Here is a 27959-nt window from a genome sequence, read left to right as displayed (position 1 = left end):
GGCAAGAGGGTTGGGGTTCAAAAAAATCCCCCCCCCCGAAAAAAAATCCTGGCTACGCCCATGCCTGTGGTATATAAACCTAAACACGCCTCGTCATCAACTTTTCACAGTTAAAAAAACAAACAAACCACTGAACTACATATTTTAAGAGTGGATGAAATTATGACGAGTAAGAATTATTTACCTTTTTTTTTTCCTGCGTTAAAAGTTACACAAGATCCAGTGATCATCCAGCATAGGAGAATAGACTTCAATAGATAATTAATCGTTATCTAGACTCATCTAACTCTATGTCTATCTAGATCTAGTTAAAGTGAGTCTGAATTATTCAAGAATAGATCTACTGGTGATCTAGATCTACTTAAGGTAAATCTATAGTCTAATTTAGATAGATCTATTATTCTATATCCAGTCTAAAGTCTAGACTTACAACTTTAACTTACACTCTCACTCTTACACTTACATACACACTCGTAACACAGTTATGAGTATGAGCTGAGTGTAACTTACAGGCTAGCCTACTACTACGACTACGTCTACTAGTAGTACTAGCCTAGAACAACAAGATTCTTAGTTTCTATATAATTATTATAATATAAATATAATATAATATATAAATTATAATAGTCAACTTATTAAGCTATTTATAGTAATTTACTTATTAACTCATAACTGACTATTTAAATTTAAACTAGAGGCTAAAGCCCGGCCAAAGGTAGATTATTTGGTACTAGAATACTCATACTGACAGTAATTATAGTATCTTACTTATTACTTATTTATACTTATTGAGTTATCTCTTATCTTATTATCTAATAAAGTACCAGGTGACAAGAGTCTCGCTCTGTTGAATAATTCGTGATTTCAAGATATATTGATATTTACCCCAGCTCATTTTAGAAACATTTTTTTTATGTTATGCGATCCGGAAACGATATCAATTCGAAGGGTTGTTTTTAAGTTTTATGTTCTGTTAGTTCTAAATGTCACTGCACATGTCAATTTGAATAGAAATTGTGTACCCCTACTGTTTAGAAAAAACGCAGCTCATGTTGTGCCATTTTACATTGCATCTTTTTCAATTCTTTTGTGTAAAACTATTGGCCTATTATTGGCTTGTAAGAAAGTTTTTGCAGTGTAAATTCTCAGAAGGTTCCATCAAATCTATTTTTGGACAAAAAAGTTGAAGCAATAATGTTTAAATGTAAATTAAAAATTTCTTTTAATGTTTGGATTTATATATTTAGTAATAATTGATCCGCAAAGTGAAATATTATTGTTTAATAGGACTAGATATTAAACATACTATGCTATCTAAACTGGGAATTGTCATTTGCTAAGAAAAGAATACTTAACCTATTAGATATAAAATTGCCATCAATTTTTTTATGGGGTGACAGTAAATTCTAATAAGGGTCAAATTGCATTGGTTGTACATAAAGGTGAAGGGAGAATTGCCATCAATTTGTTTACGAGGTCACAATAAATTCTAATAAGGGTCAAACTGCATTGGTTGTACATAAAGGGGAAGGGAGTCATCTATTGGCACATTCTAAAATCATTCATATCAAAACTTAAGAAAATTCTTATCTTTTGTGTGTAAACATATATAGTTTTTTACTTCTGTTTTCTTTTTCATTATTAAGCAAAAAAAACTTGTATGTTACATTTTATGCATCATTCTTACTATAAAGTATAAACTGTCAGATGTGTGGCTGAGTGACAAGAGTTGCTTGGCTACCTATTAAGTAGGCTTCAGTTCCAATTCTTACTCATGTAGAGTTATGTTTGCTGAAACCAATATAAAGGTTGACCTGGAGTTTATGCAATGTTGCCAAGTTGAGATTTTTTTTCTCATTTATATACATATACCCTGAAAATGTAAAGAAAATCTTAATATATATAATATTATATATATATACATATACTATACTTACATATATAAAAATTACTTGCTTAAGAGTATAGAATTGGAAATACACTATACAGAATCTGTAACTTGATTAACTAAAAAACAGTTTAAGACTATTAATAATAATAGTAGTAATACTATTATAACCATTAGTACTATTAGAAAGACTAGAGTCAGACGTCTAGTACATACTTTACATCAGACTAGTAGTAAGTTGTACTTACTTTCTTAACTTACTTGTAGATCTATTAGTATTATTCTAAATAGTCACAAAATAAGAAAATGTATTTACTATAGCATTATAAATGATGAAAAGGCTATGCTCAAGGCAGACATTATTATGTGTTTGTGAAATTCCCATGTGAATAAACAACTGTATTAGTTGAGTTACCTACAATAGCAATCTAGTAATGACACTCTACTAACTAAAGTCTAGTTCTAGATATAATTAATACTATCTACAAGCATCTGAAATCTAGATTAGATAGTATTATCTAGGTTAGGGCTTGGTTAGTAAACTATATCATTATAACTTAATTGTAAAGGGGAGGGGCAAAAAGAGCCTATACAAGACAATAGCCTATCAGGTTATGGTAAATGATTAGTAAATTATGCTATTTTGTTCTAAAGCTAAACCTTCTACATTTGCAGGAAAAAAATATATTAGATGCAGTTTATGTCTGGCCATTTTTCTACATTATTTTTTTTTTCCGACCATTATTATTTTTATTCTAAATAAAGCATTTGATAAGTTTAGTTATGTTACAACTGATCTTTTAAAAAATAGATATATATTTCAAGGCCATTAATAGGCACATGTTGATGAATTAATTTGTATCTGATCAATCAAGAAATGTATCTATATTTATTTCTAGGCTACTCAGAAGACTTGCATTTGTTGTAATAATAGTAAATAATATTTCTGATAAGTGACTTACAACATTTTTTTGTTTCATTCTCAAATCTTTTAAATAAACTTCATATGATATAATGTAATGTTCACTTGCAAGCCACTATCTGACTTTAGTCTGGAAATACCATATATTGCATTGTTTAGACATATTTTTTCAGTAATGTATTCAATATTTCTAACTAGATATCTAATAAAAAAAGATTATAAATTGAACTATTTTCTTAACATTCATATAAATTTTTTTATTTAGTTGGCATTCAGTATTTTGCATTAATCAGTAAATCAGACACTGGCATTTGGATGCTATTTTATTTTTAAAATAAAAGTGAGTGCATGAGATTAAGCTCATGAAATAGACTGATGACTGTTATGGCATGTTTTACTTAAATAATGTATATTTTTTCCTGAAGATTATTAGAAATGATGGAGCAGTCAAACAACTTAACAGCTACATCTTTAAATGGCTTTTGTGTTGATCCTTTTTGGGTAAGATTTTTGTTTGCAGCTTTCTGAGTTGTAAAAATTGTGATAAAAGTAAAGACATACAATGAGCAACTGAACTCTTCAAAATTATTATTGTCAGCATAAAATACAATTTTAGATTTCTATAAATATAATATAAATATATAAAAAATCAAAGTCAAATGTATTTCATTTTGCACTAGTTTCTAAGTTGTAAAAAAAATATTTTTTTTAGTAATCAAAGGAATAAAAATAACCAATATTTAAATATGATAACATATTTTCCCCCAGTATTTATCTGAGTTTGAAAATACAAGTTCTTCTCTCTTTAAATATTTTTCTTACAAACATTTTGGAAAGGTGGGGGGTGGAGGCAGGTGAGAGTTGATTGACAAAGTTTTTTTTTTTTTTTTTTTTTTGCCAAAATTTTTCTTTAGTTTTTTAAGATTTCAATGTGATGAGTGGGCTACTTTTATTGAGTGAAAACATTCTCTTAAACAAAAAAAAAAACTATCTACACCATTATTGCTCAAAGGGATCCATGTTATTAACACCAAAAAAATCTTTTTGTAGGATGAACATTTAACTTGGGAGAGTCAATGGCCCCAGTTTACAGAATGCTTTATACACACTGTGCTCGTTTGGATTCCTTGTGGCTGGTTGTGGTTGTCTGCTCCTGTGTATATTTGGTACATTGCATCAAGACCTGCTTCCACACCTAAAAATTTGTTCAGCTGGCTTTTTCTTTTAAAGTTGGTAAGTAGATCGTGATTGACTACTGAGTCAACATTGCTCATAAATTTTGCTTCCATCATTTCTCTGTTTCCTTCCTAACTAGTTTCCTTAAAGATTTTTCAGGATATGTGAAGTATAGTTCATATATTCTAAATCTAAGATACCTAGTAGTCAGCACAACAGTTAATCATTTTTTTCCGCTCCCCTAATAAATTAAGGTGCCATTCCAATAAGAAATAAGTGAAATAAAAATTACCAGAGTAAAATTTTTGGTACTATCATGGCTGCCTGGTCGTGCCATTTGCGTGCTGGACTGTCGTTTGTATTTATCAATGGTCCCAGGTTCAAACCCTGCCCGCTCCCATTTTCCGTCGTCCTGCTGGAGGTATAGACTAGGAAGTAAACTATCTTCAACTCTGAAGGAACATCCAAAACATGTAAAACATTTTACAAACAAAGATTTTATGATTTAAAAGAAAAATTCATTTCTACAATTGAATTTTCAAGGGCATTGTTATTTAAGTTTTATTTTATATATTAACAAAAATACATTTACTTTATGTTTTATTAAATTAATTGTTAGTATTTTTATAGTTATGCATGTTCAGTACAAATGACTCACTTTATCAACCAAGTTTGATAATTAATTTAAAAATTGCTTAACTTGGGTGTAGTTATTTCAATATTTACTGGCAAAAAATTACTCTCATCTCCTCTACATGTGGTCCTGTCTGGAGCAAGAACCACCAATCAGCTTTCTCCAGGCATCTCGGTTTTGTGCGAGACTCTCCAACTGTCCCCTGGTCTTGCCCATCTGCTTGGCATCTATCTCCAAATCTTGGCACCTTGTTGGGGCCGTCCCTTTTTCCTCTTTCCTTGTGGGTTCCAGGTGAAGGCTTTTCTTGTGATCTTAGATATAGACTTGCAAAGGGTTTGGTCTATCCATCACAAGATTCCATGAAGTCTTCTACAATGTACTGCTGCTTTGTTACAAAAAAAAAATCATTGGTAGTAATTTGAAAGTTTTGTCTATAATTTGTATTTCCACAGATCTTCTTGTGCTCATTGATAGTGCTGTCAGGTATAAATATCCTCAATGTTGTGACACTGAAGAAGTATTCAGGGGAAGATTATGTCAAAGCAGACTTCTTTGATCCTCTTCTTATGACATTTACACTGGTATGTTTTCCAATTGTTGTGACTTGTACAAATTAAGGCTTATAGAAATTTTTATATCTAATTATCAAATGCAGTGGCGTAGATGCAAAAATTTCATAAGTTAAATCCTGTTTAGAATAGAAATCTTAGTTCAAATTTTAATTTTAAATACTGCATTACAATTTACAATTATCTTATAACAAGACATATACTTGTTGCTAATAACCATAGAAGTCATTCACAATCACAATAGTTTATACCTGCAAAGCTTAAAATAGCTCAGGGACATTAAAATAGAGAACTTTATGATCTTTAAAGATTTAGATTGAGAAGTTTGAATAGGGGGTAAAAAAAAGGTGGGGGGAGTAAGTAATAAATATGCTTTCTATTCTGTGTGCATTTATTGTTTTAATTTGAATCATTGTGCCTATTTATTCTTCAAATCAAGCTTATCCATTTAGTTATTCAAGTTTGAATCAAAGTTCTATAATTTATTATCTCAAACCCATCATTTTCATTTAAAGCACCATAACTGAAATTATAAAACAGGAACAAATATGTATTACTATTGTTTAATTAAAACCCATTAAATGTAATTAAAGCATGTTTTCAATTTCCTTTGATAGATCGTTAAAATTCAAGAAAGTTAAAATTATTTCATATATTTATGAATGTGAAAGCTATATTTTTATAGTGATTATTAGGGTTGGAAATAGAAATAAGAAAAATGCATTCATTATGTAGACATTTTGCTATTAACTTGATTTATTTACTTTCTGAAATTCCCTTATAGCTTAAATCTCATATTTAAATAAGAAATACTACTATTTTGTGGTATGAAAATGGTTAATAAGTTTAGTTTTAATATATCTTTTAATAATAGATAAAAATATTAGATTAGAGATTAGTTTAAAGTTTATATTTTAAAATATATGCATATAAATTTTTTGTGTGTAAAACTTTAACTTTTTTTCATTTTCCTTATTTTAATCTAATTGCAACCTTTTTGAAATGACATAATGGATTCGTACATTTTCATATCCATAGCATGAATACCCTTATTTTTTGTTATCCACAGGTTGCAACCCTTATTCTTGTCATTCTGGAAAGGAAGAAAAATTTTGTCACATCTGGCGTTCTATTTATATTTTGGCTTTTATTGATTTTGTCCAATATTGTTAACTTTTATACCTACATCGAGTCAAATGTAAGTAATAATGAAGTAATTTATATTGTATATCCACCAAAGTAAGGATTTGAAAAAACTTTATAATATACTAGACATATGTTACCCACGACCCGCGGGTCTTTATTTGCACATTACTTTCGATATAGTCACTGAGAGTGTTTTGTAAACAATTAAACGAAATAATAATGTAATAAGTAAAGCGAATGCGTCAATGTAAAAATAGTGTGAATGAAGCTATCAAATCAAAATAGCTAATAGGCTTAAATCCATTTTTTTTAAAATTAAAACATTTGCTTGTAGGCCTACATATATTTGATTAAAATTTGAGGTGAATAGACTTAATTTTGTATGTTCATGTGTTAAAGTATAAAGTAGATCTTGAGGTAGACATAGATCTAAATCTACACTAATCTAGAGTTAAAAATTGGCTTTTATAGAGTTCATTCTGTGCTCCGCATGTGTGAACTTTTTTTCATGAATGAATATAGGCCTATCTCAACACGGCTACGCAGCTTTAGCGAACAGCGAACGAATGTATTAAAAATGCTTTAGAAAAACAAATTTGAATGTTAATTTGATTAAAATATGAAATGAATGGACAATAATTAGTATGTTTATGTGTAAAAGCATAAAACTATCTTTGTGAAAAGAAGTTTTATCATCTTAGAGTTCAATAAGAGTTTTAGACCTAGGCCTAGCAATAGACTCAGTAGAGAGATGTGTTAATGTGTAACCATTTGGTAATGTGTAATGAAAGAATGTTCGCCAGGAAATCTGTAGTCACAGATATCAGGAACTAATTTATGTAAAAAATGCTTTTGAATAATCTAGTGGATTGGATTTAGATGTATGTTAAACGTAGCTAATGATCCTTTCACGTTATTTCTCTTTCGCTACGAAAATAAAATTAGTTTTGCGAAAATGGGTTTACCCAAAGTCGATACATTCTTATCTATTAAAAACGAAAAGAGCGATAGCTTTGTTCAATGAATGGGATTATAAAGTGAACAATTAAACAAAATAATTTTTAGTACGCGATTCATGAATGAATATAGATCTAGGCCTATCTCAACTCGGCTTCGCAGCTTTCGTAAACGAATGTAGCTTTAGAAAACCAAATTTGAATGTTTATTTGATCAAAATATGAAATGAATGGGCTTTTATTAATATGTTAATGTGTTAAAGTATAAAACTATCTGTGCGAAGAGAAGTTTTATCATCTTAGAGTTGAATTAGAGTTTTAGATCTAGGGATGGGATTATAAATTAAACAATTAAACGAATTAATATTTAGTACGCGATTCATTACGGTATTGTCTAATGAAAGAATGTTCGCCAGGAACATAAGGAACTAATTTATGGAAAAAATGCTTTTGAAACACAAAATTGAAGGTTAATTTTATTATATAATAAAATCAATGGATTTACTTTTGTATTTTCATGTGTCAAAGTAAAAAACTATCTGCGCAAAGTGTATTTCTTAAAATTAGATCTAGGTCTAAATCCTGTCTATCTTTTCTCATGTTAACATTGTAGAATGGCCTAGATCCATAAAATACTATAGCTGTAATAGAGTCGGACAACTTTTTTTTTTTTTTGAGGGTCTTAAGTTTCTTTTAGGGCTACAATACATACACTACGGTCTAAGTTAGTACCCAAGGAACATTCCTGCCTAGTTTTATCAAGATTGGTCAAGCGGTTTTGATGTCTATAAGTAACATACATACATACATACACCTCACATTCTACTTTATAATATAGATTAAGAAAAAGAATTTTCCTTTGTATTCCACTTTTTAAAACTCTTACTTAATTATTTCTAATATATACTAATGAACATTGTACATAAAGAGATTAGATTTTTGTGTTGCAACACATCTCATACTGGGCCTTTGGCCTGTACTTCTTTTTCTTTTATTCTTTTCATCTCTCCCCAAAATTCCAAACATGGATATCTATCGGTAATAGTCCCTAATAGAAAAGTTACATTGATATTAAAAAAAATATGCATCTGATTTAATTTAAAATTGTACAACCTCTAATTAGTGTAGCCTTGAGAAAACATAATTAGAAAAGTGCCAAAAATATGCTCAACATTCTTAAAAATTAGGTGTACCCTTGGGCATTGTGTTTTTATGGCCTTCATCTTTGTAAAAATGTATTTATCAGTGTCATAGTGAAGTGTTCTGCCAAAATTGTTTTTTCTTCTGCCATCCAAAGGCTGAAATATAATTTTTTAACTGAAAAATTGACTTAAAACTTTCACATGGTATTTTACTTAAGAGTAAATGATAGCAGGAAATTTTGTTTCAACTAAGAAAATAATTGTTTTATACTTCTAAAAAGTGCTTGTATAACATACAAACTTTAAAAAAAATATATAGCTACCCTGTTTACAATCACTCTAAACAAAATTGCTTAACTTCCACCACAGTGCGTTTGAAAAATTTAAGATCTTTTCATTTACATTTATTCATTTTTTTAATTCAGGTATACAGTCAAGACAAGTTTGCCTTTATTGTATTCTATATGCAGTACTTCATGTATCTGATAGAGTTTTTTCTGCACTGCTTTGCAGAAAAAGTTGACTTCACTTCATATAAGGAAAAGGTATTTTAATAAATGTGTTGACATTTTACGTTTTTTTATTATTATTATTACATACAAGGTATTAGTTATAAGCTAAGGACTATGAAATAAATTAATAAATGTCTTTTACTCATTTCAAGCAACCATGTCCAGAGCTATCAGCATCATTTCCTTCTCGTGTTTCATTTTGGTGGCTGGAAAGGTAAATTTTTATTCCCCCCATAAATAATCAAACATAGAAATAAAAGTCTTTTTTATATTAATTTACATTTACATCCAGATTGAATATTGGATTTTAAAAGTTGTTTACAAGCTAGTTCAATAGGCTGTAAATTGGTGATAACAATATCAAAATTTGAGTTTCTGGGTTAATAGTGTTTCATGATACTTATTGTAGAGAAAAATCAGAATGAAAAATAATGTTGTTTTCAGGAATATGATTAATTATTTTTTTTCAAACAAAAAATAAAATCAATTGAAAAATCTTTGCCATTTGTACAACATTGTAAATTATAAATTATAACTAAAAAATCTTTATATGACCTTTAAACATTGTTTTAATTCTAATAAAAAAATAACTTTACCCTCTTTCATATTTTTTAAAAATCAGATCCTTAGTAAAGTTATAAAACAAAGTGCTTAATAAGTAGTGTTTGTGTCTATGTGTTTTCAGACTCATGAAGCAAGGGTACAAAGAACCTATAACAGAACAGAGGCTTCCAGACCTTCAACCTAAGGATAGATGTCAGATTGTCATCAAGAGATTTTTAAACTGTTGGATACCTGCGTTGGCTGCATCAAAAGCAAAGTAATACATTGATTGTGGGTTTGTTTTTAGTCTGTGATTTGTAGTGAGTGTTTGAGCTAGATGTATTGTAATACTCATAGGAATGAACTGGGAATGGGTTAAGATGTTCTGATAAATAACATTTTTAATTAAATGACTTCTTGACTTTCAGATAGACATTTCAGCTTGACATTCTCCAGCAGATTTAAATGTTTGATGCTTACAATGCTGCAAGATAATTAATTATCATTATTAGTATTCGATATTAGTACTCAATAGTAAACAAATGAAATGAAAAAGATAGGAGATTGAAATATCTAATTGACATTAAAAAGTTTGACTTATTGCTAAAATAAATAAAGATTTGATCCTTATATTAAGCTGCAAGCGTTTTTAGCTTCAAAAATGTAAAGAATTAATTTTCACTTTCATTGGCTGCCTTCAGACGTAAGACTACTATGGCATGGTCTGCCAGAGTGTAATAGTTTGCGCTACAAGCTACCTAAAGATCACTGACTCCTTTTTCCTCAGGGTTGACTCCCAAAGTCTTGTCCATGTTGGGGCTTACCTGCAAGGCAGTTGAGGTTTGTGGAGAGGTTTCCATCTCCTAGGAGGTTACCCAACTTAGGTTAATGAGCCCCTCCTGCCTGAAGCTTTCTGGTTTTAGGTGCCAGACACTTGCCTTTGCCTCTTCTCCTGTCATTGTTAATAATTCCAACAAACCTAATGAGCCACAGGTGAAGGTTAAGAGTTGGATTGGTTGTCAGAGGCTATTTAAATGCATTTAATAGGTAGAGGAGTGTTTGTTGCCTGTAACACTTCCAGCTATAACAACCTTACTGAATTTTAAAATCTTCGTATTTTAATTTGTTTTAAATGATTATTATTTTGTCAGGTCCAGGTTTAAGGTTACTCACCAAAAAGAGCCCACAGAGAGAACAAGGCTTGTGGCTTCAGGTGCAGATGTGTCAGTCATCAAAAAGAAACCTTCAGGTCCATCACTATTATACTATTTATTTATTAAAGCATTTGGTGTGGACCTCCTCATCAGCCAATCTTGGAAATTGTTCTATGATATTTTGCTGCTTACCAACCCATTGTTACTAGGGTAAGTTCTTGCAAGTCCACTGTAAAAATGTCTTTTTTAATAACCACAAAATACCACTGTCTAATCACTTCCACTTCCAGATAGACAAAAAAAATATTATATATTCAAAAAGTAAAATACAATTTTTTCTTGGGTATACAATTTTTGTTCCATCAATCAATATGGTAGAATCATGTTTCAACTTTGAACCTATTTATGATAAAAACAATAAAAACTTAAATCCAATTTATGATAAATATGGGGGTGGGGGGTGGCCCTAGTGGTCTATTATAAACTATAAATATAAAATACTACAATAATTTAATTATTTACAGACTACTTATACTGATTACATTTTGCATATCACACTTTTGGACAGTTTCTTTTAAGATTCAAAAGAATTGCACAATTAATTTGGGTACCTAGATAGTTTGAGTAAATGACACAATCTTTCTATTTTTTTTTTATTTAAGCTATGTATAGATTTACATAAATTACTTTTTTTTGTGAGTCATTATCCAAGAAATCATTTATCAAGCAAAATATTTCAAATCCTTTAAAAAAAAAAAAAAAGCTTATTTAAGGGAAAGAACTTAGCATTTACAACTTTATCTTTCAAACATGTAGAAGTTATTGGATATCTAACAAAAAAATAATTACCAACAATAAATTGACTTTTGTTAATTTTTTTTATGGATTCATGTTTTGTAAAGTACAATATATAATTGTTTCAAGTTTCAACTTGATCCAAGAATGGTTGTGGGACAAATAATGTGTTCAATTATCTAAGGGGATAAAACCCTACATATTTAACCAAAGCTGTGAATACTGAAGGATTAATTTCCCTTGTTGGCATCAAACAAAATAATTAATTACCAGTAAATTGACTAATTGATCCGGGTTAATTTTTTAAAAATTGATTATGTCTTGTCTTGGCCAATAAATAACTGTGCAAAGTTTCAACTTGATCAGAAAATGAGTGTGGGAGAATAAATGTGTACAAACTTTTTACCTGACAGACAGACCAATAGACAGACAGACAGAGTGAGTTGAGATAATCTTTGTAAAAATAAAAAGATCAAAATTAAAATTGTCAGGGCTCATTTCTGTTGCTTTCCTTAACTTGGCTTGTTAAGGTTTCTCAAATAAGAACAATTACTACTAGATACACTTTAACTCCAACTGTATTGAATAACGATAATACTTTAATATTTAATGAAGCACACAATTATATTAAATGTCAGAAAATAATACACAAGCTTCCTGGACTGGGAACAAGACCTCACTAACTAACACACAGTCTCGCACATTCAACGAAGACTAAATCATTCAGCTCATAACACGTGCAAGACTACTCACTTTTATAACCTCGGGGATACATAAACAAGGGATATAACTATCATAACAAAATATCAAAGCAACATATTCACTCTCGCCATACCTCACCCTGACAAAAATGTTTTTCTTTCAGAGAATTAGTGGATTTTGTTTCTAGCTCATCTCCAGCGTCGTGGCATGGGTACATTTTAGCAGTGGCTCTGTTCACTTCCACAGTACTCCAGTCTTTGTTTTTTCATCAGCTGTTCCATCATTCATGCTCACTGGGGCTCAGAATGAGAGCTTCCCTTATTTCTTCAGTATTCAGAAAGGTATGAATGACAGGTAAATACAGAATATTCATGTAAAAAGACAACATTTTGCTTCTCTGTTATTTCTTCTTCCACTATCCCTTAACCATGGAGGATCATTGGGAACTAATGTTGACTTTTCCACAACTTCACAATCATCTGCTTCAGTGCTATTGTTGTCAATAAATCTGCAAAGAATAGGCCAATCCATTTCTTTATGTCATACTTTCTAAGTGTCGTTGAAAACTCTTATTAGGGAAAACAAAAAAATATCAAAAGGGAAAAAATGAGAAATTATCTATATATATAATTCTCTTCGTGGCCCAACCATGCTTGACACCACGATGAAAAAGTCATGGCAAGATGACTCTTTTATTTCTGACTAGAGATACCCCTCTTAACACTGAGTGAGGCTCAGAAAAAAAAGGGGGGGGGTCGGCTCGTGTTTATATAATTTTTAGGATCCCATACAGCTTTGCTAAACATTTTCTTGTTTTATTTATTGGAAATAAACTTGGTATGAAATATGAATCTTTTATGAAATATATTGTCTTTTTGCATTGATGTTTTGTCCTCAGATTTCCTTTGTTATAATTTTCATGTAATAGATAGTCTTATGAAATTCAATAGACACTTTATAAAGAAACTGTAAACATATTAATGAATTTATAATCTCAAATGTTCAACCAAAAATACCCCACTTTAGTTACTTTATTGGCTTACATTTTTATAAAGTCTTTGTCTATTAGGTTGATCTTGAAAACCTTCAAATGAAAATGGTTGACCTGTATATTCCTATGTTGAAAGTATATTGAAATTATGAAAATTGCTTTGGCATTGTACTCAGTATGATTTTGTTTTTAATTACTTGCAGCATTTTTAGTTGAACAAATTTACAAATCATTTTACTTCTTTTTTTTCCCACTTGTATTTTCGGGGGGTATCAGTCACTAACCATGGATAACCAAGCCAGAAAAGAGTCTACTATTGGTGAAGTGGTCAATTTGATGTCTGTGGATGCTTCCAATATAGAGAGTGTTATGAGTTACTTGTGGGCAATATGGTCCAGTCCTCTGCAGATAACTGTGTCTTTATATTTGCTGTACAATGTCTTAGGTTTGTGACTGACATTTTTTTCTCTCAAACCTACATTTTTCTATTGAACACGTATGAACAGCTTTTCCTTGTGTGTTGCAACATGTCAGTCTTTAAATAGTGTACTTAATGTAATTTAAATAATAGTACTACCTACAGTAATTTTATATAGTTCGTCCATCGTGGTTGGATGATGACCACTTTTGTCATCCAGGGGGCTGAGGGCTTTGCCGCTGGGGTTTTGTGTTTCCTCATGTGGCTGGTGAGAGCTACATGAGCCCGAAATATGTTTGGCTGCACACTGGGCAGGTTATTATATACTCTGTAGGACCTAGTTTCTATTATAACTTTTGAAATTAATTTATTGGCAATATTTGTTTAGTTATCTATGATGGTTTTCTTGTATACAATTTACTTAATTGTAGCAGTTTTAAAAAATCAGGTTTAAAACCAAACAGACGTGTGGGGTCTGGCTGAGAGACCTAAACTGTTTGGCCACCTATCAAGGGGGCTTGAGTTCAAAACCTGACTCAATCTGAGTTGTGTGTTGCCTAAAGGAAGCAGGGAAACCTTCCCCAGATATCTTCTCTCGCCTACTTGTCCACTTAAGAGATTTGACCCTAGCCTGATGACTAACTGAGCATGATATAAAATGCTGGTCTAATTTAATGTTTGTGGACATAAGAAATTAGTCTGAATAAATTTTTAAACTTGGAACCCACTCATGAAATTTGACAGTAAAGAAATGTAAATATGCAGATCATCCTCATTGTTTTTGTTTCTTTGCAACTCTTTTTTTGTTCAAAGGTATTTCCATGTTTGCTGGTGCTGCCTTTCTTATCCTGTTAATCCCTGCCAATGGTGTGATTTCTTCCAAGATGGGAACCTTCCAGACACAGCTCATGGCATTTAAAGATCAAAGGCTTAAGATGATGAATGAATTGTTAACTGGCATGAAAGTAGGTGTTTTTTAGGACTTACTCACGGAATCCAACTATACACTATATTCTTTATGTAAAATATTTCTCAGCAACAGGTTTGGAGTAGCTGTATGTAGGGGTTATTGTGCAACAGTAAAAAAAAGCCTTGCATTCAATTCTTATTTTGCAACAGAATGATGTTTTTTTACTCAGATTGTTTCTTACTTTATCAAACTTTTGAATTATTAGAGTAGTAGTTTTTTTTTTTTTTTTTTTTGAGAAATAAGCTTGGGTTGGGGGAAAGGTGGAGCAGTAATTCTCAGGTTAGACTTGCAGGGGCAATCTTTTTTTTTTCTTCTATGTTAATAATGTTTAGATTGATGAGATATTTAAATATTTGCACATCAGAAACATGAAAAGGTTCTGACATAATTTCATTATGCTCAACACTCTTGTGATAGATTTTTATTCCGCACCATAATTATAGGAAGCTTAGAAATTTTGCTATCTTTTGTTCTCCAGATTGTAAAGTTGTTTGCCTGGGAAAAAAGTTTTGAGAAAAAAATACTTGATGTGAGAAACAACGAGCTTCTAAAACTGAGGGGACTGGCTCTGATCAGCTCCATTACCACACTGTCTTGGGGAGTGGCACCTTATATTGTGAGTCAATAATGACATCAATGTATGTTAGTAGTCAACCACACCCAGTTAACTTGCACTGATTCTGTTATTTGAACATTAAGTGTTGCCTACTTCAAATCTAAACCTGCTCTCAGATGTCTGACTTAAACTAAGTATCCTGGATTAACAATGGGATTTAAATTTGTGGCAAAAAAAATGACTATGATATATATTAATTACTTTTTTTTATCTAAGATGAATATGATATATATTAATTACTGTTTTTTTATCTAAGATAAGATAAGAAAGAGAAGATAATTATTTTGGTTAAACAAATAAAAATTCAGTTTGACTACAGTTGTCCACTTGTCCATGTTAGAAATTATACCTTGAGTTACATGTTATGCTTCAGACATTAAGTTGGAATTTTATTAGATGATTATTTCAACATCTTGTTTAAATCTGATATTTATGAAAATAACATTGTTTGGGGATTCTTTTATTTAAATTAAAAGTATCAAGATCTGAATTTGCGTTTTCTGAACTTTGTTTTATTTAGCTTGTTGCTTGGAACTTAAATAGACCCACATGGTATTCATGGTAAAAAATGAAGATTGGCATTATTTTGCAATCGAGGGGTACCTGTATCAAGTTTTTATTTAATACAGTTTTAATTTATGTGACATTGTTTTCCTTAAGATTTATAAGAATAGTTTTCTTATTTTCATCCTAGGTGTCACTCTTAACCTTTTTGACATATGTGTACATCTCAGAGGACCACTATCTTGACCCCAAGACAGCATTTGTAGCCATATCTCTCTTTGATATTCTGCGATATGCCATAAACTTTGCACCCATGATATTATCTGATGTGATTAAGGTGGGTTCTGTTCATGTCTGCTGCTTTTATTTTCACCTAATTTTTTTTATGATATATTTTGGATCATAAGAGTTAAGGAACTTTGAATTCTTTCTTCTAACCTGCAGTCTGTGCCATAGAAAGTAGAAAGCTTTTTTTTTTTTCAGTTGTTATGCACTGCCTTACATAGTGTTGGTTCTGCTTACTCTTTTGTGACTTCTTAGCTTCAATTAAATATCTTATGGGCAATTAGATTTTAATTTGAGTCAAGAGCCTTAATGGAGTGTTTAAGTGCTGGGCTGTTAATCTGTAAGTCTTTGGTTTGAATCTTGGATGAGACTAGAATACGGTAACTTGTCCTGGCTGAAGATCAATATTATAGTTCTTGTGAAATGTCACATATGATTTGCTGTATAGTTTAATATTTTTTTCACTTGTAAATTTGATGTGGTTGTTATTTCTGCAGGCTTACATTTCTGCCAGGAGAATAGAGAAGTTTTTGAGTCATGATGATCTCAACACCCATAATGTCAGACGAGTGGAACAAGCAGGTATTACAATATGTTATCTTTAGGATTAGTTGTTCTGATTTATTGGAAACAGCTTAATAGCAGAAGACTTAGGAGTTCAGCTCTTAATTTAATACTTACAACATAACCTTAGTACTAAATGAGCACAGGGTTGCAACTACACCTCTACAAGGAACTCTTGTTTTTAGGCAGCCCCCTTTCAGTTGGTAAAGACTCAGTCTTACTAATCCCAGGTCTCTTTTAAGCTTTTTAAGTCTGTCCAATTTCTTTTTTTGTCTCACTATCTGCTGGTTCACACTTGAAATAACCTATTTTGTTCTACTTTTTTAATGTCCTGGTCTTTGGTTGGCTTTTCTTTAATTTATATCTGTGGCTATTTCTCAGGCCACCTAATGCCCAGTATTGTAGAAAGAATGTTATAACTTATCACTTGATAGTTAATGTTTGATACCATTTGATTTTTTTTATTCTAGCAGTTCTTTTAAATTTCTGTCTTTCTAAAATAGTTTTATTTTTCTAGTTACTGCACTTTCCTTTTGTTTTAAACTCTTTTTTCTACATACATTTAATATCAGTGTCTTTAAATAATAAAGACTGATAGCATCTATTGTCAGGGTTGTATTTTAAGCCTTGTGTTTTAGCTTGTTGGCCCGGGCCCTTGACATTCAACATGTATCCTCTTACGTAAAATAAATAATTTACTAGATGTGAACATATCAATATAATATTTAATAAGATGAAATTATTTACAATGGTTAAAATGATAACATGATTTATTATTGAACTTAACAATGTCACAAATATTATATTATAGATATTTCGTTAATAGTCAATTAAGCATTCTGCACCTTGCTGTTCCATAATACCAACACAACACATTAGTATGTATTTAGCCTCTGCACAACAAACGCACACCACTGGCCCACTGCTGATTCTAGTGTAGACTCAATCTACAATCCCATCACTAACTCCCTGTAGAAACACAAGAAAAACAAATTGAAGGGTCTATTCTAATACACTATGGCATCGAAACAACTACAAAATGCAGTAATGCTTAAGATAATGACCCTAAACAGGTACACAGACAAACCGCAAAGAAACATTACATCAGCATAATAACAGAAAAACTCCATAAGCTAGAAAGCAATGCAACAAAGAAGGTTACAAGAATTGGTGCTACAATAATATAACCTATACACCAACATCTATGTTCTATATTTTTAACATTATTTCTTGTTTAGATCATGCTATAACCATAGAGAATGGCACATTTATGTGGAACCCTGATGGACCCGTTACATTAAAAAAGTAAGTCAATAAGATATTTAAAAAAAAAAACACCTACATATGCAGCATTAATAAATAAAACCAAGAAAAAATTTTTCCATAGGGAGGATACCAGTGTATTAAATATAATTTCTGAATGGGTCCTATCTTGTGTGGTAATGGGAAGAAAGATGAGGCAGCAGGCAAAAGCTTAGAAAGCCTTAAAAAGGAAATAAATAAAAGTTTTTTTTATCTTAAGGTTCTAAGAAATTGATAACTGGTTCCTCCTCAGAGAAATACTTGGCAAGTCCTAAGCACATTGAACCTACACACTTATACACTGTATTGGCTGTAACTGCAGCCTCAATATGGAGCATGTCTATGCTGTGACTTTCAGGTTATTAGAAAAAGAAGTATTGCAAAACTACTAGCCTGAAGACATTGTTTGAAAGTGTGGCTTTGAAAATCTTAAAGATGTGACAAATAGTGGAACAACACTCATAAACACACTATGTTATCTGCTAATTATATTTTTAATTTCTGTTTCATGGAGTTTTTTTTTTTTTTTGATGCATTCCAAGATATAATGTTTGCATATCTTTTTACAACTCTTTCAGCATAAATATTAGCATAGAGGATGGGAGTTTGGTGGGAGTTGTTGGTGTGGTAGGAAGTGGAAAATCTTCTTTGTTGTCTGCCATGCTGGGAGACTTGGAGAAGGTTGAAGGACAGGTCATTCTTAAGGTGAGCCCTTCAAGACCTTGACTTCTGTCAGGCCTAGTAAGTTAGGATAAGTGGTATATGTGTTACAGCAATCTGGAGTCTGAATGATAGAATTATTATATGCTGATAATGTCAATATTTATGTTATCTAGTAGAGTGACTTGTGTGTGACAGTGTCAAACTGGATAAGAAGGTCATGATGTAGTGACCTATCTGTTCCCACCTGAGTGTGATGCAAGCTCATTATGAAATAATACACTGGGACAAAAGCAATTGAATTTCGATTAGTTGAAACAGATGTAGTTATAACCCACTCTATAGTACCTTCTTAGATGTCTGATTATACCTACATCTATTTTTTTTGGAAGGAATTAGAAAGCAAAAAGAAGTATTTTTTTCAATTGTCTTATTTCAGTGATGAGGAATTCCTCATTTGTTTTTAGTATGCTTCCCAAATTTTGATGGTCTTTTGTGAATTTCCACTGAACACAGTAGATTAGAATTTCTTTAAAGACATACAGCAATCCTGGTTTGAATTATGTGTCAAATATACATAATGGCAAATGTCATCTTATCCCGAACACAGTAGGCTATGTTTTACTGAAGCCATGGATTCAGAGTTATAGTATCATGCATATTCTATGATGTAATGCATTTATTTTATTTTTACAAAGTTTATATCAACTCACTCTGTCCTTCTGTCTGGTAAAAAGTTTGAACATGTTTTTTCTGCTACTTTCCATTCTTGGATCAAGTTGAAACTTTGCACAATTATTCATTGTACCTGACAAAACTTGAATCAATATCAATAAAAAAAAAAAGAACCACTCAGTTGATTAATTATTGGTACTTAATTATTTTGTTTGAGATTAAAATAAGGGAAATAAGTGCTACTTAATGAGAGATGTTGATTTTTTTATTTACTTTACCTATCCCTTAGTCTGTTGGACCGTTGGGGCACCATGCAAGATTTGTCGACTGTCTTTCTCCATTCCTCTTTGTCTTTTGCCTTAAATAGAACCTCTTTCAGTGGCAGCCCCATCCATTGTTGATGTATTTATTGATTTATTCCCCCCTCCCTTTTTCCCTTTTTTTTTCTCCCACTTCCCGTTCTTACATCAAGATAAAATTTTGCATAATTATTCATGGTTGATGACAATACATGAATCAATCCAAACACTAATCAATAGGTAGGCCTAGTAATTAATTAATAACTCTGCAATCTTGAGATAAATGGCAGTTCTTTCCCTTAGATCATTTTATTTAATCTCTAAACCTTTTGTTGAGGCTTAATTGTTGACCTTTTACAAATTCACACATTTTAGTCCTTCACTACTCTTGATGAATCTGCAATGGACAAAGATGATTCAATTCTAGGTGTTATTTACCAAGGTATCAGAAAGTCTTTATTTAGAATGATATGTCTATACATATGTCTGTGTCTCAAATGCCATGTGTTACATCACAATAGGGTAAAGTGGCCTACGTGTCACAGCAAGCTTGGATTCAGAATGATACTCTGAGAAACAACATTCTTTTTGGCAAGCCTTTGATGGATAAGCTGTACAGCCAGTGTCTTGATGCTTGCGCCCTCCGACCTGACCTAGAAATACTTGCTGCTGGAGATATGACAGAGATAGGCGAAAGAGTAAGCATAATTGTTTGTTATTTTCATAAGGTTACATCAGCTAAGAGACTAAAAGATTCAAAGCAAAAAGTAAAACAAGAAACTCAGAGATCATGCTAACCAAACTGCTAACCTACTCATGTAATGATGTTTTTAAAAATGCAAATTTAACTTCTTAGCTATGCAGAAAGGATGAGATTGCACATATTGTTTATGTTAAAATCTAGTTTGAAACTCAGAGATCATGCTAACCAAACTGCTAACCTACTCATGTAATGATGTTTTTAAAAATGCAAATTTAACTTCTTAGCTATGCAGAAAGGATGAGATTGCACATATTGTTTATGTTAAAATCTAGTTTGAACCTTTTAAGGGAGATAAAATAAAAATAATAGTTCTCATCTTTTTCTTTATAATTAGGTTAGATCAAGTATGCATATGAAAGTATTGTTCAGTTTTCTGTGACCAGGTGTTTAGTTTAGTTTATAAAGGTCAGGGGCACAACATGGCCTAAAGTGTGCCGATGTGAAAAAAACAAAACAACAACTTATAAAGGTTATAATAATTATTTGCATTTTAGTTCAACTTGTTGTCACTAACCCCATGAACGTATAAATGCTGTTTAAGATCTCTAATCTCCAATTTCTCCATCATCATTCAAATCCATGACAATCAGATGGTCAATTTAGTGGTTTGTCAGGTTCCCAATTCAATTCTATATGATTGAACTCTTTTTGTATTTTCGTATACAACTGCACTGTCTCTCACTCATTCTTATTTATCAAATTTAAATTTAACAAAAAAAAAAGATATTTTTATTTTACAAAAATGTTTTACTTTCCTAAAAGAATATCTTTTTATATCAGACACTTCTTATGAAGTACAAATTACAAATATTCTATGTATGTTATTTGTATGTAATAGTTTTCCCAAATGCCTTAGACAACACAGCTTGTTTGTTAACATTGGTACATTAATTAAATTATTGTAATAAGCCATTGGCAGATGGGGATTTAGTTATGAACAAATTTGAATGTCTGTTGTTGTTTTTTTAATACAGTATACTGTATCATACTATACTGTATCACAATCATTATAATTAAAATGACTAACTCTAGGGTTGTTAAAAATAATCATGCTATGTTGCTTGTTTTTTTTTAGAAAATTTTACCTGTTCTGTCAACCTATCCAATTAATTTTTGTTTTAATAGCCAACATTTTAAAAAAATATTTTTCTGCCTTTTGTTAGGCACTTAGTACAGAGATGCACTATAGTTGACGGACTTTGAACCTGACATTTAGTGATGTCACAGATAGTGGGGTATAGCTTGTTTATGTTAATATTCTTCAGTTGATGTGAGGAATTCAAGGTGAAAACATTATATCACAGACGGAGACTAAAACTTCATTCAAGTATCTAACGATCTTGACTTAGTCCTTCATCTTGTTATTGTGATAGGTCTTGTTGTTTTAGCAGTTTTAAACTCATCTAATACGCCAGTAGATGACAATCAAACATCTTCTGAGTTACCTATCAAAGTCAGACAGCCATCGTACAACTACATATTACACTTAGACTTTTAAGTAGACTTTGTCTCTTGTGTCCTTGACATATTGTTTCATGATCCATTTGTTTTTATTAAAGGGAATTAACTTATCTGGTGGACAGAAGCAGAGGGTAGCACTGGCTAGAGCAGTCTATGCCCAGGCAGACATCTATCTTCTGGATGATCCTCTCAGTGCTGTGGATGCTCATGTTGGTCAGCACATCTTTGACAATGTGATTGGTGCCAAGGGGCTTCTTGCTGGCAAAGTAAGTCTATGTATATAATAGAAGGTTTAGTATTGGTTAAACCTTCTTATATTACCATAGAAATCTTTAGTCTTGAAAAGATTTTAAACAAGTAATGTAATAATTGATAATACTGATATTAAATCTAAGGTGGTATGTTGGCTTTAGCTTTAATCATGTATTTTTTAGATACCGGTACAAGCTTAAAAATAGATCAAGACCAGTAGAGTTAAAATTTTGAGTTGTTAATACTTGATCAACCAAATACCACATTAACATTTTTTATCTCTGATAATGAGGACCACTTATGTCATCAAGGAGGCTTAGTGCTGATCAGGCCTTTTATGTCTTTGTTTATGGCTGGTGAGACCTATTTGATCCCAGAATATCCAGCTAAAAACTAGTCATGATACCGCAGATGGTTCCTGTTGTGATAGACAGCTCTTTTTTTAATATGTAAATCTACCACAGTTTGTCTGTTACCTTCAGAGTTCTCACCCTATTTGTTACAGAAAGACATCAAAGATCTGCCATTGGTTGCAATTCTGTCAGAAGACATTGTTTAATTAGAATTTGTCCTCCCTGTTGTCTCTCTCCTTTGCTAAATTAGTTGAAAAGAAAATGCAATGTTCTTTGATTCTGGAGAGTCAGCATGGTCATCAAACAACACAAGAATGTTAGCCACTATTATCTCTAATGTTATTCCTCTACTTGGCTGGTTACATCTATAAAAGCATTCACATCATGCAGTACCAAATACACATAAAGAGTGAAACCTATTCATCACATTAACCAATGTGTAACAAATGGCATTCTTAATAATGTAAATTATTGACAACAAATCCCACCAGAAGTAGATCTCTTTTTAAAGCTTGGGAGAAAATCTGAAATATTAAAAAAAGTAAATTAAAAACTTGAGCTTAGATCTTACTTGTAATGGTAAATACATATGTGAAGCTAAATGCTGAAACAATTAATGATGCATATATATTACATATATAAAGGCAGCACTAGGGAACACATTTTTTATGATAGAAAATGGTAAATCAAATATAACAAAATAATGGACTGCATTGACCAGGGGCACAAAGCATGAACCATCTGATTTGACAACTCTGCCTAGCAGCAATGCAGTGTCATGCAAACAAACAACTAGACCATCGAGGTCTAAACAAGAAAGATCTTTCAGATAATTAGCAGACATAAGCATTCACTAGCCACTCAAAGGTCAACAGTCGCAACAGTCTCTTAGTTCTCAGTTGTCCTTAATTTAAAACAATGTAAGGAAAGTTCCATAATTATTTATTTCTTTTTAGTTTAGACTCAAAATTTTTAAAGAGAAAAACAGAGCTAAAAACATAGTAAATTTTTTTTAGCTCTCATAGCTCTATAACCTTAGAACACTCAGAAATTCAGTTAATCGTTAGGTGAAAATAGAAGTAGAAAATGGCAGCTGGCTGGTGAGAAAAATAAAACATATTGACAGGCATCATTATTTAGTTAGCTGTCATCAGTAGAGTTTGTTTTTATCTAACACGATGTGTCGGGGGGGGGGGGGGGGAGGACAGGTTGTGTGAACTTTACTTGTAAAATAAACTGAATGTTTTTATGTTTTCTAGAAGTAATTGTTTCAGGTAAAAATTCTCAAGAATGATATTTTTCATTTAAACTTTTTCCTATCTTATTGTAATTCGTATTTCTTATTTAGTATAGAGTGGCATCAATGGACAATACTATGTAAGGTAATCACACTAATTTAGAAAGTTGTCTTTTGTATCTGTTTTGTTCCTTGTTTTGACCTTTTTTTTAATTCCTGATCAGGTGCGAGTGCTAGTCACACATCGAATCAATTACCTTCCATTTACTGACCACATTTTAGTGATAACAGCAGGGGAGATCTCTGAGGATGGGCGCTATGATGAACTTATGTCGCACAGGGGTCCATTCTCCAAACTAATCGCCACTTACATGACGCAGGAGAATGAGGCTGAAACTTCTAGCATTGAGTGTGAGTACTATGTCACTATTTTTCAACTTAAGGAATTTTTATTTTTCAACTTAGGTAATGTCATAAATCCTCCTTGCAGTGATTTTGTATATGGCAACAAGTTTGGTATTTTGGTGACTGTCATAAAATATAAAAATCCACTAAACCGTGAATCCACTTTGTTGAGAATAAACTTACAGTATAAGTTCTTGAAAGTCATAAGGTACTATACTAGTTTCTGAGGTACTGGCTCACTTTATTATTTGACTTTATGTTTAACTTTCAATCTTTTTACTTTTATGCATCATGCCACTAGACTATCTGATAAAGCTGACACCAACCAACTCCACCAACTGACAAAACATTCAATGTTTTCACCCCCTTCCCGCTTGGAGTCGCCCAATGACCCCAGACATACGCTTGAAACTAGTAGAACCTAATGCCACTAAGCTAAGTCGTTCATCTAACGATCTTCAAATTCTAGCACAGGAGACCATTAACGCCTTCAAGTCCAGTGCCATTTTTGCATATACTGATGGTTCTGCATTGATAGATTCTGGAAGAGCAGGCTATGGAGCCTACATCGACTTTCTTGGCTCTGACTCAGTCAAAATCTTTGGACCATGTGGTAGTATTTGCAGTTTTGATGCGGAGACCATGGCAATCTGTGAAGCCTTAAAAGTCATTGACTCTCAACTCGGCGAGGGACATTTGAGGGCAAAACAGATTGTTGTGGTCACTGACTCAAAACCTGTACTACAGGCTTTGCAAAGCCCTGGACCATGGCCCCTCAATATCTACACTATCATCATGGCTTCACACAGCATAAAGCAACGCTATGGCACCCCTGTGATAATGCAGTGAGTACCGAGTCACATAGGTGTGACTGGCAGCACTATTGCAGACTCTTTGGCCCACCAAGGAGGGCTAATTCCACCTACTGAACAGGCTTTAAGTTTCCATCATGCTCTGTCTATAATTCAAAAAGCAGAAATGGAAAAGTGGTTTGAGTGTTGGGACAAGTCCCAAAAAGCCTGTGGAGTCTAAGAGCGCATGAGGCATTTTGACAGCACTTCCCTGTGGTGGAGGCTGTCCAGGCTTGAGCAAGCTATTATAACACAGTGTAGGACATGCCACTGTCCTGTCAGCTCATATTTCTCACGGCTATGGCCAAATTTCGATTTGCTGTGTCCCCGCTGCGGGGAATAAGAGGAAACCGTGCCTCATATTCTGTTTGACTGCCCCAGACTTGCTGACTGATCTGGGAAATAAAAAATTCTCAACCTGTATGGTGACATGTATGCACTACGCAATACAGCAGGGTTTCTGTCCAGGGCTTTTGCAAGAGAGGATTTGAGCCTCTCAAGCCCTCACTGAAATGGAGTTTGATGATGATGATGATGGTTTGTTAGCACACAAAAAATATTTCTCACCTTTATACAATTTCTAAATTTAATGTTTTATTCAATATAAGAAATTCTTATTAATTTATCTATTATTCATTTACTTTGTTCTTTCAGCTTCTGATGCTAAAGACAAAGATGATGAAGAAAGCAGTACAGCAAGCAAATTACTGAGACGGCTGTCTTCTTCGTAAGTGATTGCCTTGTCTCCAGAATGAAGTCCGCTTTGTTTGATACTTTAAGTTCTCAAAGTTCCTTTTTCTGGTTTCCTTTTCATTACAACCCTTCCTACTCTTTTCTAGTGTATGATGGAATCTCCTTGACAACTTTCTGGTACAATGTCAATTTAGTTCTGATGTCATCATACCGTTAACATTGAAACAGATTAAGTTTTGAGACAATAATTTTAGACTTCTAGCAAGATGATGTTTTTTTTTTCTTTGCAAAGGCTTTCACATGCAGTTGAAAAAAAGCATTCATTTTCTGAACATGTTGTAAGCTCAACCACTCAACAGAATGAGGTTGGCAATCTGATTGATGAAGAAACAGTTGCAATTGGAAGGGTAAAATGAAAAATATTTGGATCTATTTGTCATATTTTATTTTTACATATTGTTTTTTAAACAAACAAAAAATGTGATTTGTTTAAAAAAATATTTTTAGCAGAGTTTTTCTCCCAAGTTTAAAAAAAAATATAAACATTTTGTTTTTAAATTTTTACCATTATCTTTGCTTTTTATATAGTCATTATGTAAGGAGCAATCTTTTTTTTCCCAGTTTAAAGTTATAAACTTTTCATATCACCAGGTTCCTTTCAACGTGTATAAAAAATATGGGAGATCACTGGGATACTTCTTTGTCCTGCTTCTAATTGCACTGTACATGGCATTTATCGCAACATTCATGTGGTCTTCAGTGTTCCTCCGGCAGTGGACAGATGATGTCCATCTAGGAAACTTTACAGACTGGCCAAATAACTCCACAGAGAGGAAGGATAAAAATGATTTCTACATCACCATTTATGGTGTATTTGGTATTTTTCAAGGTAAGTCTTTATGTGGAGAAAAATAAGAAACAAAAAAAAAAGAATTTTTGCTTTTGTTTTTATAAGTTTCAGACATTCTATCAGAAATGAAGTTTTTTTTTTACATCCTACTTGAAATCTCCTGGGGATAGCAGGGGATGATTGCAAGTAGAGATTGAATTTCGAACTACTGAAGCAACACTATAAAGTACAAAGCGTTAGAGACAAAAAGCAAGGCCAATGACACTAGCTCCTGCTGGAATAACCTGCCCAATGTGCAGCCGAAAATACTGGGCTCACATAGGTCTCACTACATGAGGAGGCTCAAAACCCCAGTGCAAAGCCCTTAGCCCTCTGGATGACAATAGTGGTCATCTTTGAACCATGATGGACGAGTTATATATATAAAAAGTCAATATGACACAACCATGTGGCCACTGTAAATTTTAAAGTGGCTAGTAGCAGAAAACATTTTTTTTACAAAGGAATTCCTCGTTCAAGAAATGAATCAGTTAAAGTACATGATATCCTTATTCTGAAATTCACATGAAGACATTAACCATATTAGGTTGCCATGGTGATGGTGGCATTACTGGATGACTGCCTGCTTGTGTAGTATTCACTCTTTGACTGTTGTTGCGATGGTCCCAGGGTTGAACCCTGCTCAATGCCATCTCCCACTCTCCTGTTGGTGGTTTGGGCTAGGATATAATAATCATGATCCCGAAGGAACAACCGGAAAATTTAAAAAAAAACAACATAAGTTAAATAAATTTTCTCTTTTAAAATTCTGAATTTAAAATATAATCCTTCACTTGAATGTTTGCTTGTCAAGAGCTCACTTACTACTTTAATCAAGGGGCAAAGAAACACTTTGTTTCTAGGACTGTCTTAAGAAATCAAAGGCAAAGTAGTTATTAAAAAAAAAAAAAGTTCCCCCTTTCAGACCTTGTGGTCTATAGGGCAGATGATGTAAAGGTCATCTGTTTCAGTGGCCTATAGTTAACCAGGGTGTTATGTGGCCAGCACAATGACCAACCGCCTTTACTTTTTCTCAACAATTGTTAGGTACCTATTAAAGCTGGGTGGACTCAGAGGCGCCTGAAGATTCCAAAATAAAAAATCCCAGTCTTCATCATGTTTTGACCCCAGTACCTCGGTTCGGAGGTACCACTTACCACTCAACCCCCGTGCCTCCTCAAAGTAGTATATTAAGTATAAAAAGTCATTGCTCAACCAGCATAAAGAAAGTGCTAATTTTTTTTAAATGTCTAAAAAAATTTGTGTTAATTTTTTCACACAGTGTTCTTCCTATTGGGATTTTCCATCACTCTAAGCTTCAGAAGTGTCCATGCTTCCAGGAGGCTTCATGGCTCAATGCTGGACAGTGTGTTGCATGCTCCCATGCAGTTCTTTGACACAACCCCTATTGGACGAATCATGAATCGCTTCTCCAAAGACTTGGATGATGTGGATGAGTCAATACCCTGGACTCTCCACATGGGGATTGACTGTTTCTTTCAGGTCTTAGCTGTACTGATAATCATTTCCTATAGTACTCCATTCTTCCTTGCCTTCCTGTTGCCAGTTGGGGCTATATATTTCTTTGTTCAGGTTAGTAGTACATCTTGTAGAAAAAAAATATTTATATAT

The 27959-nt window shown here is 32.4% G+C and overlaps 1 protein-coding gene across 1 annotated transcript in view; it reads left to right on the top strand.

Annotated features, from left to right (window-relative positions):
- Nucleotides 1–185: 185 nt before the first annotated feature.
- The window catches only part of LOC106073433 (multidrug resistance-associated protein 1-like), a 41973-nt gene continuing 14199 nt past the window's right edge, over nt 186–27959 (top strand). Inside the window, exons 1-24 of the mRNA XM_013233986.2 lie at nt 186–366; nt 3236–3311; nt 3861–4043; nt 5073–5201; nt 6259–6387; nt 8859–8978; nt 9098–9159; nt 9631–9765; nt 10640–10852; nt 12303–12480; nt 13407–13575; nt 14362–14513; nt 14997–15134; nt 15829–15975; nt 16421–16505; nt 17726–17792; nt 18368–18494; nt 19945–20121; nt 21746–21913; nt 23714–23900; nt 25400–25472; nt 25731–25845; nt 26090–26327; nt 27610–27920. Of these exons, the coding sequence (XP_013089440.2) occupies nt 3246–3311; nt 3861–4043; nt 5073–5201; nt 6259–6387; nt 8859–8978; nt 9098–9159; nt 9631–9765; nt 10640–10852; nt 12303–12480; nt 13407–13575; nt 14362–14513; nt 14997–15134; nt 15829–15975; nt 16421–16505; nt 17726–17792; nt 18368–18494; nt 19945–20121; nt 21746–21913; nt 23714–23900; nt 25400–25472; nt 25731–25845; nt 26090–26327; nt 27610–27920 (3369 nt within the window). The 5' untranslated portion in view covers nt 186–366; nt 3236–3245. The remainder of the gene's footprint in view (nt 367–3235; nt 3312–3860; nt 4044–5072; nt 5202–6258; nt 6388–8858; nt 8979–9097; nt 9160–9630; nt 9766–10639; nt 10853–12302; nt 12481–13406; nt 13576–14361; nt 14514–14996; nt 15135–15828; nt 15976–16420; nt 16506–17725; nt 17793–18367; nt 18495–19944; nt 20122–21745; nt 21914–23713; nt 23901–25399; nt 25473–25730; nt 25846–26089; nt 26328–27609; nt 27921–27959) is intronic.

This window comes from Biomphalaria glabrata, chromosome 6, assembly GCF_947242115.1.
Source record: "Biomphalaria glabrata chromosome 6, xgBioGlab47.1, whole genome shotgun sequence".
Lineage (NCBI taxonomy): Eukaryota > Metazoa > Mollusca > Gastropoda > Planorbidae > Biomphalaria > Biomphalaria glabrata.
Note: the sequence above shows the minus strand (reverse complement) of the source record. Positions and strands in the feature narration are given on the sequence as shown.